Genomic DNA, 15,569 nt, shown 5'->3' on the forward strand with positions numbered 1-15,569 from the left:
CTGGAACTTGAACTAGTTAGCAGTGCAGCAATCCAACAGCATCCCAGAGACTAATTCCAAATTGTATATCACTGGGTCCCTCTAGTGGCTTCATAGTAGAATAAACTGTAATGGACTGTGGCTGTAAATGCCAAAAACTGAGCAGGTCCAACAAACATTTTGAAGAAGGTTTAAAAAATGACCTGAATTGTTAATTACCACCTTTATTTGCATAAAGGATTAATAATACAGTTGGGTGTTAGAGCACAGTGCCGCTGCTGTGCTCTAACACCCTAAAGAACAGAATGGCAGTCGAGTCATATTCTGACTACTGACACACGGATTAGGTTTAATAGACTTGCCAGTTTGTTTAATGACAGTCAGTAATGTGTTAATACATATGATAAAAATAAGATTTCCAGCTTGAGCTTTTCTTAAATCTGTCCCTATTTATTTGCTGTCACTTTTAGGAATTCCCAGGTTCCCAAGTCATATTTGGAATGATAGTTTCCTTTGAGTCATGTTACAGTTGTAGGGGACTGGTAAATTAGTCTCCCAGTAATATTTAGCAGGCAGCCCCCTAGTGTTATAGATGCTTAACTGGGTCCTAAAATAAAGTTAGTAGAGTGACCTGTTTCCTTATCCTGCCTACAGCTATGCCCCCTGCAGTTCAGCCAGTGCTAAAGTATAACGTCCTGGGCAGCCATGTGCTCAGGATCCATTTTATGCAAGCCCTGGCCTGAGCAGGCAGGCAGGGTAAAGTGGAACCTAGAAAGGTCAGGTCTAGTCAAGATAGACTACTCACCTCAAAGGAGAAGTAAACTCCTTATTAAAAAACCCCTACCCCCCTACCCTACATAAACCAGCTCTCACTCCTCCCCCCCCCCAGCCTAGCTGCTAACCCGGGAAAATGCTCCTAACTTTTTACTTACCCCTCGGTGCAGATTGACTGCATCGGAGTTCACAGTAGCCATCTTCTTCTTCGGTCTTCACCGGATCTTCTTCTGGTGCTACGGCAATTTTCGTGACTTTTGGCACATGCGCAGTTGACAAAAACCTGAAGACTGTGCCAACTGCGCATGTGCCGATTCGGAACTTACTTCCCAATTAAGACCAAAGAGAAGAAGATGGCTGCCGTGAACTCCGATGCTCTGAATCTGCACGGAGGGGTAAGTAAAAAGTTAGGGGCATTTGCCTGGGGTAGCAGCTAGGCTGGGGGGGGAGGTCTATGTAGAGTAGGGTTTTTTTTGATAAGGGGTTTACTTCTCCTTTAAGCGGTTACTCTAGGAGTAAAAGACAGTCAGGTTATATAGCTGAGCAGTTTGAAGCTCCTCTGAGTATTGTGAGTGGGATTAAGATCCTGGGTACTAATTGCCCAGAAATAGGGACTTTAGTGTATAGACATAGGGATGTAGAGATTCCCCTGAGGTTGCACTTAGGGAAAAGGCTGAAAGCTGGGTGTACCTTCTCTCTGCCACATATGTTCTCGTCCCTGCGGGGATTGATACTGACTAAAGGTGCTGTGAGTATTTGCCTAACCACTGTTGCTGTATGATCCTGTTTGTTATTCATTGACACCCCTTTGTGGATTATCTTGTTCAATAAATATATCCTCTGGTTAAGTTATAAGAACCACTGGCGCCCAATTATTTTATACTGCATGGAGTTACAGTTATATTACACCCTGCCTCCACACCGCCGCGAGGGCTTACCCCTGAATAATTAAGGTTTACAAAACAACATAGAACCAGACCATAACTTGCCCATACATAACCCACACCTCATGGCAGTTGTATAACTAGAATTTAATAGGTCTCGCAGCAAAATTATTTTAAGTTTCCCATAAACATTGGTTGGGGGCCTTGTAAGACATTGTTCAGTCCCACTGTTGATATTACTTTTGGATTTTAGGGCCTAAAGAGACAGTTTGAGCTTTTAATATGAAGTAGACAGATTTTCTAAGACTGCTGTTGGCCTTAATTTCTTCGTTTTTGTGCTACAGTAGAACCCCCATTTTACGTTTTTCAGTGGATCAGAAAAAAATGGTGTAAAATCCAGGAGAATTTTAAATCAGGGAAATGTATCATGCATATATAGGTGGGACCACAAAACAACTATGTAAATGAGGGAAAACTTAAAACCAGGGGATGTAAAATTAACGTTCCACTGTTTTTGCCTTTGAATTTTAAAGATCTTCATAGACTGCTATATATTTGCCTGGGTCACTGACCCCAGGAACGATACAGAAAATGAACCTTAAGGCCAAACTACCTCTCAAAACAGAGACACCCAAACTCCCCACTAGGGTTGCCACCTTTTCTGGGAAATAAATACCGGCCTTCCTATATTTTTATGGTTTTTCCCTATAAATAACATTTTTACCGGCCAGGTAGCAGCCCTAACTCCCACTTACATGACACATCAGAGAGGCACATATTTTGAAGGGGTGATTCACCTAAGAACTTTCATTATTTATGTTCTATCGTTTTTGAACTATTTGCCTTTTTCTTCTGACTCTTTCCAGCTTTCAAAATGGGGTCACTGACCCCCATCTAAAACAAATGCTCTGTAAGGCTACACATTTATTGCTATTGCTGCTTTTTATTACTCATCTTGCTATCCAGGCCTCTCCTATTCATATTCCAGTCTCTTATTCAAATCAGTGCATGGTTGCTAGGGTAATTTGAACCCTAGCAACTATGCACTGATTTGAATAAGAGACTGGAATATGAATAGGGGAGTAATTTGTAATAGGAGGTAATTTGAACCCTAGCAACCAGATTGCTAATATTGCAAACTGAAGAGCTGTTGAATAAAACATTAAATAACTCAAAAACCACAATAAAAAAATTGCAAACTGTCTCAGAATAGATATCTTTCTAAACGTTAACTCAAAGGTGAATAAGCCCTTTAAAGGCCACAGGTGAGTGGTGATATAAACTAAACTATTTCTCTCAAATTGCCCAATGTGTCTCTGGATCCACAGCGCCCCCCTGATATTTACCGTTAGTCTTTCCCTTGCTGCTAAGACGGACCCTGACGGCCGCTTTACCACCAATAAAAACTACAACTCCCAGCAGGGCGCGCGGCGTTGACGTCAAAATCACGCGTCACCCTTTATTCAGCGGTCGCCAGGGAAACTCGTCCATTCAGTGTTTTCAAGCAGTGTCTTCCGGACCGTGCCAGATCACTTCCGGCGGAGGAGAATAGTGAGTTGGCAGAGCAACGCTGACAGGTAAATACAACTCTCGGGAAGCCGTGACGCTTATATGCCGTTAATATTAAGACAATAATAGAACAGTGAATTTATATGGGCATTTTATTTAGTGACACGTATTCAGCTTTCCGTGGTTCCAACTCCGACGGAACCAGTAGCAATCATGGTGTGACTCCGAGATGTAGTTTTAACATAGGGCTGGGGTTCCAATCAGTAGTGGAGACTTAAAAACATGTATGATCATTATGTGCCGGGGATCCCAGGTGTTAACCATTGTACAGTGAAATTGAGGGGAGTGTGGCCCTTGTGCTGGCCCTGTATGGACCCGTTATCCAGAATGCTTGGGACCTGGGGTTCTCCGGATAAGAGATCCCATTACCATAAATCTGCTAAAAATCATTTAAACATCAAAGAAATCCAACAAGATTGTCTTGCCTCCAATAGGGATTAATTATGTCTCAGGATCAAGTACAAGTTATAGTTTTATAATTGATGAGAAAAAGGAAATGTATTTAAAAATCTTAATTATTTGTTTAAAATGGAGTCTATGGGAAATGGCCTTCCCGTAATTCGGAGCTCGCTAGATAACGGGTTTCCGGATAATGGATTACCTACCTGTAACAGCCATACCTGTTTGGATATGATAGGGACCTTAGTTTGTAATAATTAAATATTTATATATATATATATATATAAATATATATGTGCGTGTGTTTCTGTATGTGTGTGTATATATATATATATATATATATATATATATATATATATCTCCTGATGACATCACTACTCACTGTTTATAAGGATATAATTTACAAGATATTCATGGCTTTTGTGTAATATATATATATATATATATATATATATATATATATATATATATATATATATATATTTCAAAAAGACCAGCAACACCAGGATTTTTGTGTATCAAATCAAAGTGTATTCAATTATTGCATGAATAGCCCTATAGCTATTCATGCAATAATTGAATACACTTTGATTTGATACACAAAAATCCTGGTGTTGCTGGTCTTTTTGAAGTATTTGGATTTTTTACCGTGCACCCAGGGAGCACGACATCAGCAGGGTGCTCCGAATTCTATGGTTTAATTATACATTTTATAAAAGGGACGAATACGTTTTACCTGCAACTTACTAGCTGCTTTCAAAGTAAAACTCCCAAACTTGGCTGCCCTTTTATTAGACACCCGTGGGATCACCTGACTATAGTTGGAGGTGGTGGGTCCCCCTCCAACTATAGTGGGTCCCTTTTATAAAATGTATAATGAAACCATAGAATTCTTAATGAATCAGATGAAAATTGAGCATAGGACTGGCCAGATATGGGATGACTTTGACGTAGTTGGCCAGCTTAAATATATTGCAATATATGGACAAACAATCCCTGTTTTGTTTAAAGGGTTAGGCATTTTTTAGTAGCAGTATGCACAAAATGTCTCTGTCTTAAATATATTGATAATGGGTTGAGTGCAGAGGAATCTTGTATTTGTCTATATGTATTTTGTGGTCACACCCTCATTGCACCCCCGCCTAATGATTTTAAAAACTAGTGGTGAGCACAACTTTCCCTTGTGTGTTTTATATATATATATATATATATATATATATATATATATATATATATATATATATATATATATATATATATATATATATATATATATATATATATAATACACAAAAGCCATGAATATCTAAATTATATCCTTATAAACAGTGAGTAGTGATGTCATTGGTTCTAAACGATGAGTAGTGATGTCATTTCTGTCAAATGACTCACTAAAACTTGTGTATTATAATAAATAAAGTACCCCAGTTGCAAAATATGAGGATATTAGAAGTCACCTCGGAGTTCCATATGATCACGAAGCTCCTCTGTAACTTATAATTAGGGATGCACCGAATCCACTTTTTTGGATTCGGCCGAACCCCAGAATCCTTGGCGAAAGATTCGCCCGAATCCTAATTTCTATATGCAAATTAGGGGTGGGAAGAGGAAAACATTTTTTACTTCCTTGTTTTGTGACAAAAAGTCACGCGATTTACCTCCCTGCCCCGAATTTGCATATGCAAATTAGGATTCGGTTCGGCCCGGCAGAACTATCCGGCCTAATCCGAATCCTACTGAAAAAGGCAGAATCCTGGATTCGGTGTATCCCTACTTATAATATTCTTGTAATTTACAAGAGGGGGTACTTTATTCACTATATTATAGAATTATATAGGGATAAGCAGTCAGTAAATGTGTTGCTTCTTTTATGAAGTTATTCAGAAGCTTTTCATGATTATTATGATAATTATTCAAAGCTATGTGGCAATTAGAACTTAGTGGCATGTGTTGTGGCATAGCCTGTCACGCCTGTATGACAAGACAAGTAAATAAGGAGATCCTGGTTGGCTGGAAACTGATGACATCATAAGAATTGACTTTACTGAGCTATGTCATGTGTAAAACAAACATCCAAATTGGTGTAATATGTCCAGAGGTGCAGCCACAGTCACTGCACATATTAAGGCCACCAGCGCAATTTTAAACTGGAAAGTCTGGTTTGGGCACGGGCTGTCCAGGAATGAAAGAAAAGGAAAATCACAGGAAATCCTAGTTGTGTGTCTCAGCCAATCAAGCAGTGTCCCTAAAAGTTTATTGTAAATATACTGTTTTTGTGTGAGCTCTCTGCTCCTACATTTTGGGGACACAATATAGGTTCTGCATTTTTCACAACACAAGAGAGTCAGTTTTGTACTTTTGGGGTATGGGGCAGTGAGGTATTAGATGCACTCTGAGCTGGTGTTCTGTCAATTTTGTTTTAACATGTACATTTTGTGATTCACTTGTTGTCCAGCATTTTGATTCTGTTACTATGTAGTTGTTGTGGCTTCACATCCATTATTAAAATCAGACCTAAGAGAGGGCAATGCTTTGATAAGCTGGAGTATTGCTAACGTCAGCCTATAAAAGCATGAGAACCCAAAGCCCTGCCTTATTGGTGGGCATGAAGCAGAGGCAGATTGTATTAATGGGTTGGGATGAGTAACAAGAAAGTATTAATGGCATTTTTTTTGTACTGACACACCTTGAGTAATTTGTGTTAGTTAGCTGCTACTGTTGTTTTTGTAGTTCCTATGTCCCTCAAACAGAGATCATCTACCAACTACAGACTGCAGCTGAGATGCATGCTCATGTACTGGATGAGGCATACCATTGTATATGTGCTTCATTCACACACTTGTGGAGACACTTGTATTTGTTTCATTTTGGTGACTTTTCAATAGCACCTACATAGGAAGATACCAATGTGTGTCACTGTGTTTGACATACACTTTGCTAGACACATTGTGAATACAAAACTGGTGATAGGAACATCATACACCAGTTCAAGCTAAACTGGTTGGTTGAGTTTATTTTATATATATATATATATGATTACGACTCAGAAAACAATTTCTGGATTAGCACTTCCCTTTGTGATATAGTGTCTCTTTATTTTACATACATATATGGCGAAATTCCAACGTTTCAGTCCTCTTTAGGGCCTTTTTCAATGATGTATATATTTATATATAGTACAGACTGTCATTGAGCTGTACAGTTCCACAGGTCAGGACTCCAGTACATCCTTATATAGCCCGTTGCCCTTGTTATTCATTAGACTATATAGTCCATGCTGTTTATATCATTGTCTCCCTCCCCCAAACCCTTGGCCAAGCTTTTCAGTATACAGGAATGGGATCTGTTATATGGGAACCCTTTATCCGGAAAGCTCCAAGTTATGGAAAGGCTGTCTCTCATAGTCTCCATTTTATCCAAATAATAACATTTTTAAAAATGATCACCCTTTTCTCTGTAGTAATAATATAGAACGTTGTATTTCATCCAATAATCCTTATTGGAAGCAAAACAATCATATTGGGTTTATTTAATATTTACATGATTTTCAAGTAGACATAAGGTATGAATATCCAAATTACGTAAAGATCCCTTAAACGGAAAACCCAGGTCCCAAGCATTCTGGATAACAGGTCCCATACCTGTAATATGATACACTGTGAGCAGCCCAGAATGACTGCCTCCCTCCCTCAAACCCTGTAACTTGCTCTTTATCTTTAACATTTCCTTGAGTCTCGCACTCTCCTCTTATGCAGCTCAGAGTGATACTTCCAGGAATTGATATTATGGGTTAACCAAGGTCTTTAAATTTGATTTTGGTTTGAAATCTTTACTGTCTGGTTCCATCTCTGTCTTTCCCTTCTTTCCTATCCCAGTAAGAGAATAACGCAGCTCATTGAACAGCTGGAACAACATGGCGGGGAAGAACGGGGACGATTTTAGTGATGTAGCAGAAGAGGGACCAGGTGGAATCCTTAACAAGTAGGAGTTATTTGCTGTCCATTGTATCTAGTAGTTTACTGACCTATAGGCCTCGGTTATAATTTCTGTATAGAGTCAGAACAGTCAAACAATCCCTGTCTGAATTAAGTAACGCATTTTATTATTTCTTTTATCATCTCCTCTATCTAATAGGCTATCCTGGTCTTCTATAAACATGGCATTTCTATGATGCTATCTCCATTATACACCACCAGAATCCTATATATAATCTCCTGCCAGAGTCCTCATATCAATCTGATAATGCCTTTACTTTAAAGGAACACTTCTGTGTAAAAATAAAAACTGGGTGAATAGATAAATGAAAAATGTTTCTAATATAGTTAGTTAGTCAAAAATGTAATGTATAAAGACTGAAGTGACTGGATGTCTAACATAATAGCCAGAACACTACTTCCTGCTTTTCAGCTCTTCAACTCTGAGTTAGTCAGCGACTTGAAGGGGGGCCACATGGGACATAACTGTTCAGTGAGTTTGCAATTGATCCTCAGCATTCAGCTCAGATTCAAAAGCAAAAGTTATGACTCATGTGCCCCCCCTCAAGTCTCTGATTGGTTACTGCCTGGTAACCAATCAGTGGAAACCAAGAGAGCTGTAAAGCTTTTATGTTAGACATCCAGTCACTCCAGCCTTTATACATTACATTTTTGGCTAACTAACTATATTAGAAACATTTTTTTATTTTTCACATCCTATCTAATTACCCAGTTTTTATTTTTATACTAAACAATTCCTTTAAATCAAGGGATTATGTGCAGGTACACGGGTGTGTTACACATATGACTGAGGCGTGTGGGGCGACATATGGATAAGGCTATGTAATGTGGACACAGAAGGGATGTTTTAGACTTTCTCATGTGATCTGCAGAGCATTTCATTAAATCTGTACCTAGTATGGTTTCACACGTTATCAAGCAGCAAACTATCTAATTCCATTTATTCCGTTATAAGCCGTTATCTGGTATTTTATATCATTGTTACTCTTTGTTACACTTAAAGGGGGCATTTTAGGTAAAAAACAAGAATGTACCAGTGCATTAAACTCTTTTCAATATTTAGAAGGAATGAGGTTTAAAAAGTAGTGTTTCTGGTTTCTGCAAAAACCCTACTAGTCCCACCCATATGTTCCACTTCATGCTGCCTCCTTTCCCAGGCTGTGCAGGCAAGCTGGTGGCACTCAGTACACTGCACTGTAGGGTAGGAACCAATCAGCAGCTTGACTGACCTGATAGGGAACTGAAGCCTGTCTTAGCTTGTACGACTGCAGGGCTGTGATTGGCTATCCCACTCCTACTGTGCTTCTGGCAGGGACCATTAGTGCGCGCCCTTCCCTCATTTGAAACTCGGACAGGGACTGTAGCAGATCTATAGGAGCTCCAATAAAGGGGTCCTTTTTTAAAGACAATATTAATTTTTGGCCAAAAGTAAAAGCTGCACCATATTGCCTACAAAATTGTTTTTTTTTTTTTTATTTATCCTATAACTTTAACATTTCTTTGCTCCCTGTTTGCCCCAAAATCTCGTTCCCTCTCCCTAGTTTAAATCCCTGCAGTTGACCACCCTGTGCCCCCTTACAAAGCTATCCCTGTTTTTGTCCTATGCAGAATGTTTCCTAAAATGATCACTCAGACTGCTGCGAAGGACTGGATTAACAGACGTCGTGCGCATATCCGCCCGTGGAGGAATTTTGTGGATCAGCGGCGTTTCTCTCGCCCTCCCAACTTCGGAGAACTGTGCAAGCGTATGACAAGGAATGTTGAGCATTTTCAAAGCAACTATATATTTATCTTCCTTGGACTCATCTTGTACTGCATGTAAGTATGGTTTTGGGTTTTTACACTGATTCTGGTTCTGGTTTTGTACTGTAATTTTGTACGATAATCATCCAAAGCCTTCCCCTAGTGCTTTAACTTCACAGGCCCCACACTGCTCTTTTTTTTTTGTCTGTCCAATGGACCACGACTATTGTTCAGTGGACAGAAAGTGTCCAGTAAAACCTTGTCAGAGCCAGACTGAATTGTGCAAGTTACTGACTCAGGCAAATAGGCCATAAGGTAAGCTATATAATGTATTATAAGTAAAAGAGTCTAAAACAGAAGGAAAAATGTAGCTAAAGACTTGAGTTGCTCATTATTCCTCTAACCTTCTCCGATGATTCACTGTATTGATTGATTGAAGATTGTTTGATGGGGACTTATTCCCATTCATATGTGTATGTATATATATTTATAATACACAAAAGCCATGAATATCTTCTAAATTATATCCTTATAATCCGTTATAAACGGAGAGTAGTGATGTCATTTCTGTCACATGACTCACTGAAACTTGTGTATTATTATAAAAAGTACCCCCTGTTGCAAAATATGAGGATATTACAAGTAACCTCGGAGTTCCATAAAATTCCTCGGTAACTTATAATATCCTTATAATTTACAAGAGGGGTACTTTATTCACTATATATTACCTGTGGGTTGGGGCCGACCTCGCACCTCAGGTTGCTGGTCGGGCGGGTCCTAGTTGAGCTCTTCTCCTCGCTCTCGCCACCCACCACCTTGCACTTCCGGCTTCCTTTTTTATAGACGCGCGCCTTATCGCCTGCCCGTTTTTGTGACGTCATCGGCAGGGTGTGTCTGCACGGGTCTGTAAAAGTAACCTGGAAGTTAGGGTCGGTTGCAGTTTGGGTGAAACATCACATGGAACGCCAAGGTGACTTCTAATATCCTCATATTTTGCATATCTCAAATTGCCCTTCTTTTCCACCTTTACAGAATCACCTCTCCGATGTTGCTGATCGCTTTAGCTGTGTTTTTTGGAGGTTGTTACATTATTTACCTGAGGACTCTGGAGTCGAAGATGGTTTTGTTTGGTAAGTCTTAATGACTGCTCATTACAAGAATGTAATACATTGTGTAATAGTGGAACTCTTTCATTTTTAATTGTTTTACATAAGGCTCATGGGAATACTTGATGGTTTGTATTAAAACAGTACTTGCTCATCCCACGAGTAATTCTACTTTTTCAGAGTCATTGAGAATACAACCTGTCATAACACACCGGTTTCCCAGTTAGGGAAAACTTAGCAATTTGAGAGCCACCCGTTTATTCTCTTTGTAGTCGCGCTATTGCCTACCCTGCCCTATTTAACTATGCAGGTTTCCTTACTCTTCCCCTTTTTTTTTTTTTTTTTTTTTTTTTTTTTATTATTTTACTATTGGTTTTGGTTTATATTCTTTGCCTTTTCCTGTTGTTTAAGTGAAGTTGTAATACTTACCTTATGCTTTTGCAAGTTCATATTGTTGTAATGTCTTTCAATGTCTATTACATATGAAGCACCAAATGTGAAAAATGACGCAATGACAAGATTGTACTGTTACCATTTTGTTCACGAAATAAAAAAAAGATATGTTAAAAAAAAAAAAACAGTACTTGCTCAAACAGGACTTCTCACTTAGTAAAAAATCTACTTCTGTAATCATTTACTGGGGACTGGTGGCACAAGGCACTTGATAGGGTCTGTTTAACTCTGTCCGTTCTTTCTGCAGGACGAGAGCTTAGCACAGCAAATCAGTATGGCTTGGCGGGTGCTGTGTCATTCCCCTTTTTCTGGCTTGCAGGAGCAGGTGCTGCTGTCTTCTGGGTTATTGGTAAGTGTCTCTTCCTTTTTATTCACAGCACAACACTTGTACAATTATAGTCATGTGATGCATTATTCAGAAAGCTCAGAATTACATAAAAGCCACTACCCGTAGCCTTTGCAAATAGTTCTTATTTTTAAAAAATAATTTCCTTTTCTCTGAAATAATAAAACACTACCTAGTACTTAATGGTAACTAAGCTGCATGAATCCTTATTGGTGGCAAAACAATCCTATAGGGCTTATTAAATGTTAACATATTTTCATCAGACTTAAAGTGTGGTGATCCAAATTACAGAAAAATCCTTTACCCGGAAATCTCCCAAGCATTCTGGATAATAGAGCCGAAACGGTTATTGAAATGTACAGATCTGTTGTTCTTGTGATCTATGACTCTAATTGAAGTCACGATAATGACATTTTTGTTCTATCGCTTTATTTTAAATAGGGATGCACCAAATCCAGGATTCGGGTCCGGATTCGGCCTTTTTCAGCAGGATTTGGATTTGGGCGAATCGTTCTGCCCCGGCCGAACCAAATCAGAATCCTAATTTGCATGTGTAAATTAGGGGTGGTGAGGGAAATTGCATGACTTTTTGTCACAAAATAAGGAAGTGAAAAAAAATTCCCAATCCCACCCCTAATTTGCATATGCAAATAGGATTTTGATTTTTTTTGGTATTCGGCCGACTCTTTCGCTTAGGATTCGGGGGTTTGCTCGAATCTAAAACAGTGAATTTGTTGCATCACTAATTTTAAACAACTAGAGGAGGAATGAATGGGACCGTGTTGAGAAAAATAGATTGGTACACACCAGACCTAAGAGTTTTTAACTGAGGTCCAGTTCGTGCTAGTCTATTTTTCTTAAAAATGCCTGTTTAGTTATTTTAAACTTTGGTGTGTAGGTATAGTTTGAAGTAGGGATGCACCGAATCCAGGATTCGGTTTGGGATTCGGCCTTTTTCAGCAGGATTCAGATTCGGCCGAATCCTTCTGCCAGGCAGAACCGAATCCTAATTTGCATATGTAAATTAGGGACGGGGAGGGAAATTGCGGGATTTTCTGTCACAAAACAAGGAAGTAAAGAAAAATTTCCACTTCCCTCCCCTAATTTGCATATGAAAATTAGGATTCGGTTCGGTATTCGGCCGAATGTTTCGTGCAGGATTCGGGGGTTCGGCTGAATCCAAAATAGTGGGTGCATCCCGAGTTTGAAACATACACGCATGGGACACCCATCTCTGCAAAGAAGAAACGGCACCATCTAGTGGTCAATATATTATTATACACATTCTAGATAACTTTCAGCTTTTAGTATGAAAATAGTTAGTGTCACAGAGCAAAGATGGTCTTAGGTTTATTTCCTCTAATTTATTAAGGTTCCATAAAAATATAAAAATAACTTCAACCTGGGGGTTGAATCTGGGGTAGCTACAGGATGACTTCCTCTTTCAGTTTACAGATGTAGTTCTTCTGGTTACTATGGTGGCCAAAACATTTTTGACTGCTGGCTGTGCCATCTGTTGAGTGTCTGACCTAGCACATTGTACAAGCGGTCTTCATCTGATCTAGAATATAGTTAAAGGGGAACTATTGCGAAAATGAAAATGTTATATTAGCTTCAGCATACTGAAATAAGAAACTTTCTAAATATAATCCATTAAAAATTCTGTACTGTTTCTGAAATAATCAATTTATCTTCACAATTTCTCTCTCCACCTCTGTTTTTTCATTCATTCAGGAGTTGGATGCCAGATGAATGATCCAATATATCTTATAAGGGGGCTCCGTTTACCTAGAAGATGTATTAGAGCTCACTCTATTAAAATCACCAGAAATCCTGTCTCTCTACATGCAGGATTTTGTGCAAAGGCAGTTATTTTGTTTGTACTGGAAACCGTGAGCTCTAATGCATATGCTAGGAAAGGAAGCCCCCCTATAAGATATATTGGCTCTAACTGTCAATGAATATCTGACACACAACTGCTGCATGAAGACAGAATGAAGAGAAACAAATACTGAGAGAGGAATAGTGAATATAAACTTGATTATTTCAGAAACAATGCAGAATATTTCATTGATTGTATTTAGAACGTTTCTTATTTTAGTATGAGGAAGCAAATATAAAATTTTCATTTTCACGATAGTTTTCCTTTAACTAATACTTTTGTTCAAAGAAATGGCCCCACAGAAATCTGCTTTGGTTTTAGTGCGTTTCACTTTTAATGACACTTTAAAGGCTATGACAGTTATAATGGAGGGGGTTGCGAGACCTAAAGGACTTCATTTCTGAATGGATCTGTTGGATTACCCTTTTAAAAGAAAAGCTTGTCCTTCTCATAGCCAAGCTACATCAGCTCCATAATGGCCAGACATCTGGTCTCCACAACATGGCTGTGTAATCGTAACTTCTGTTTGTTCTTCATCTCTCTTTATACGGAAGACATTGGAATGGATAGAAAGAATACAGAAAACGCAGTTACATGCAGGGAGGGATGTGTGTGCACAATAAGCTGTATCATCAGGATTTTATCTTCAGTGCTGGGGAATAAGTTGCACTTTATAACTATGTCTTTATAAGAATATTAAGTTACTTTGTATTTTAGAGAAATAAAAGGAAGCTGACCACTTCTTTAAACTTTTCCTGGTGATTTTCCTCTTTGATTTCTAGGTGCCACGCTTGTTGTGATTGGGTCCCACGCATCTTTTCATGAGATTGAGGGAGAGGTTGAAGAATTGCAGATGGAACCCGTGTAACTGTCTTACGCCGTGGTCACCATTGAAACCCCGTGGAAGTGCAGTTCTCTGGGACTTTTAAACCCTGACTGATTTGTATCTCACTGCTTTGTTCCTTTTCCTGCTTTTGGTTTACCCCCTTCCCGGCTTGCACTTCGGCAGCAGGTTTTGCACAAGTATTTCTGAAGGTCAGTAAATCCTCTCTGTGAGGTGAAACAGAGCAAATAAAATCCCATGAGATTTTATATATGCACAATGGAAGAGTGGAAAAGACAGCTTGGACACAGGCTGCAAGCCATTGAAGAAATGGAAGGATTCAGTGCTTAATACTCGTAATCTCAATTTGTAAACTTTACTGTTTATGTGATCTTGTAACTGAAGTAATAAACTTGTTATATAAGTACTATCCCTAGTGTGGCGGATTTCTTGTTCAATAAAATGTGATTATTACATTTATTGATTATATTATGATTATTGTAATAATCATGATAGAATAACAGCCATATTAATGGACTGCAGGATAAAACTAGTGTGACACCATCAGGTTATACACCACTTTTTCTATGGTCGGTAGTGTCCAACCTTTTCTCTGATCCCATATGTTTGCACATTAATTATATGTACATGTCTATGGAACCCATGGACAGACAAGTAAGTCATATGGTTGCATTCCAGTGTGATTCGCTTGTTGGGTGAAAGAGAAGGAACAAAATGAGATTCCACCATTAACAATAATTATGGAATTCCTTCTGAGGGAGGGGTAATTAAGTTTCTGTGATTAAAATAGTTTGGTTGTTTCTCAAGCAATAAATGGCATCTGCAGTTATGGTGACTAAATAAAACCTAAAATAGTTTGATTAAAGGAACTGTTCAGTGAAAAAAAAATAGAGTAAAAAATAGGCTCTGTGAAATAAAAAAATGTTTCTAATATAGTTAGTTAGGCAAAAATGTAATGTATAGAGGCTGGAGTGACTGGATGTCTAATATAATAGCCAGGATGCAACTTCGCCCTTAGCAGCTCTTTAACCAGTAAGTCAGTAACCAATCAGCGACTTGATGAGGGGACATATTTGTTCAGTTTGTTTGTTTTGATCTAGTTACTGACTAACAGGTTAGAGAGATGCAAAGGAGGAAGTTGGGTTCTGACTATAACATTAGACATCTGTTCACTCCACCCTTTACAGATAAATATATTTTGCTTTTGCACAGCATCTGTCTATTTACCCAAATGTATTTTTACACTGTTCCTTTCAGGGAATTGTCCAAATGACATCAGGCTCAATTAACACCCTATAAATATAGACTCTTCTTTTTTTTTTTTAACCATTCTCTTAATTCCACTTGAATGACAACGTATGACTCTCGCTTTCCTTAAGTGGTGTCTCTTTCTGAGTAACCACAGAACATCATATTCATCATGTGTTGTAGACTTCTTAGTCTGGCAGAGTCTGTATCTGCCAGGATCAACATAGGGATTAGGTGAGTCAAAGATCAAACTTCAATATTTTTTCATTTTAACCATGTTACATGCCATGACTGGCAGTCCAGTAGTATTATAGCTAAATAATGGAAACAAGGCTACACTGCTGAGT

The 15,569-nt window shown here is 38.6% G+C and overlaps 1 protein-coding gene across 2 annotated transcripts; it reads left to right on the forward strand.

The window, feature by feature from the left end:
• Window positions 1–3,060: 3,060 nt before the first annotated feature.
• On the forward strand, window positions 3,061–14,383 carry rabac1.L (Rab acceptor 1 (prenylated) L homeolog). 2 transcript variants are annotated; one of them, NM_001094533.2, is given in 6 exon segments: window positions 3,164–3,214; window positions 7,481–7,586; window positions 9,209–9,418; window positions 10,376–10,473; window positions 11,150–11,251; window positions 13,913–14,380. In NM_001094533.2, coding segments are annotated over 5 exon segments (564 nt in total). In that variant the 5' UTR covers window positions 3,164–3,214; window positions 7,481–7,518; the 3' UTR covers window positions 13,999–14,380.
• The last annotated feature ends 1,186 nt before the right edge of the window (window positions 14,384–15,569 follow it).

The sequence above is a fragment of the Xenopus laevis genome, chromosome 7L, assembly GCF_017654675.1.
Source record: "Xenopus laevis strain J_2021 chromosome 7L, Xenopus_laevis_v10.1, whole genome shotgun sequence".
Taxonomy (NCBI): domain Eukaryota; kingdom Metazoa; phylum Chordata; class Amphibia; order Anura; family Pipidae; genus Xenopus; species Xenopus laevis.

Bases quoted from the DNA above. Each gene is read 5' to 3' on its own strand.
- rabac1.L (XM_041568546.1), top strand. From the start codon at position 9,210: ATGTTTCCTAAAATGATCACTCAGACTGCTGCGAAGGACTGGATTAAC. The intron at 9,419-10,375 runs GTAAGTATGGTT...CCACCTTTACAG, and splicing joins GGACTCATCTTGTACTGCAT to AATCACCTCTCCGATGTTGC. The intron at 11,252-13,912 runs GTAAGTGTCTCT...TTTGATTTCTAG, and splicing joins TGCTGTCTTCTGGGTTATTG to GTGCCACGCTTGTTGTGATT.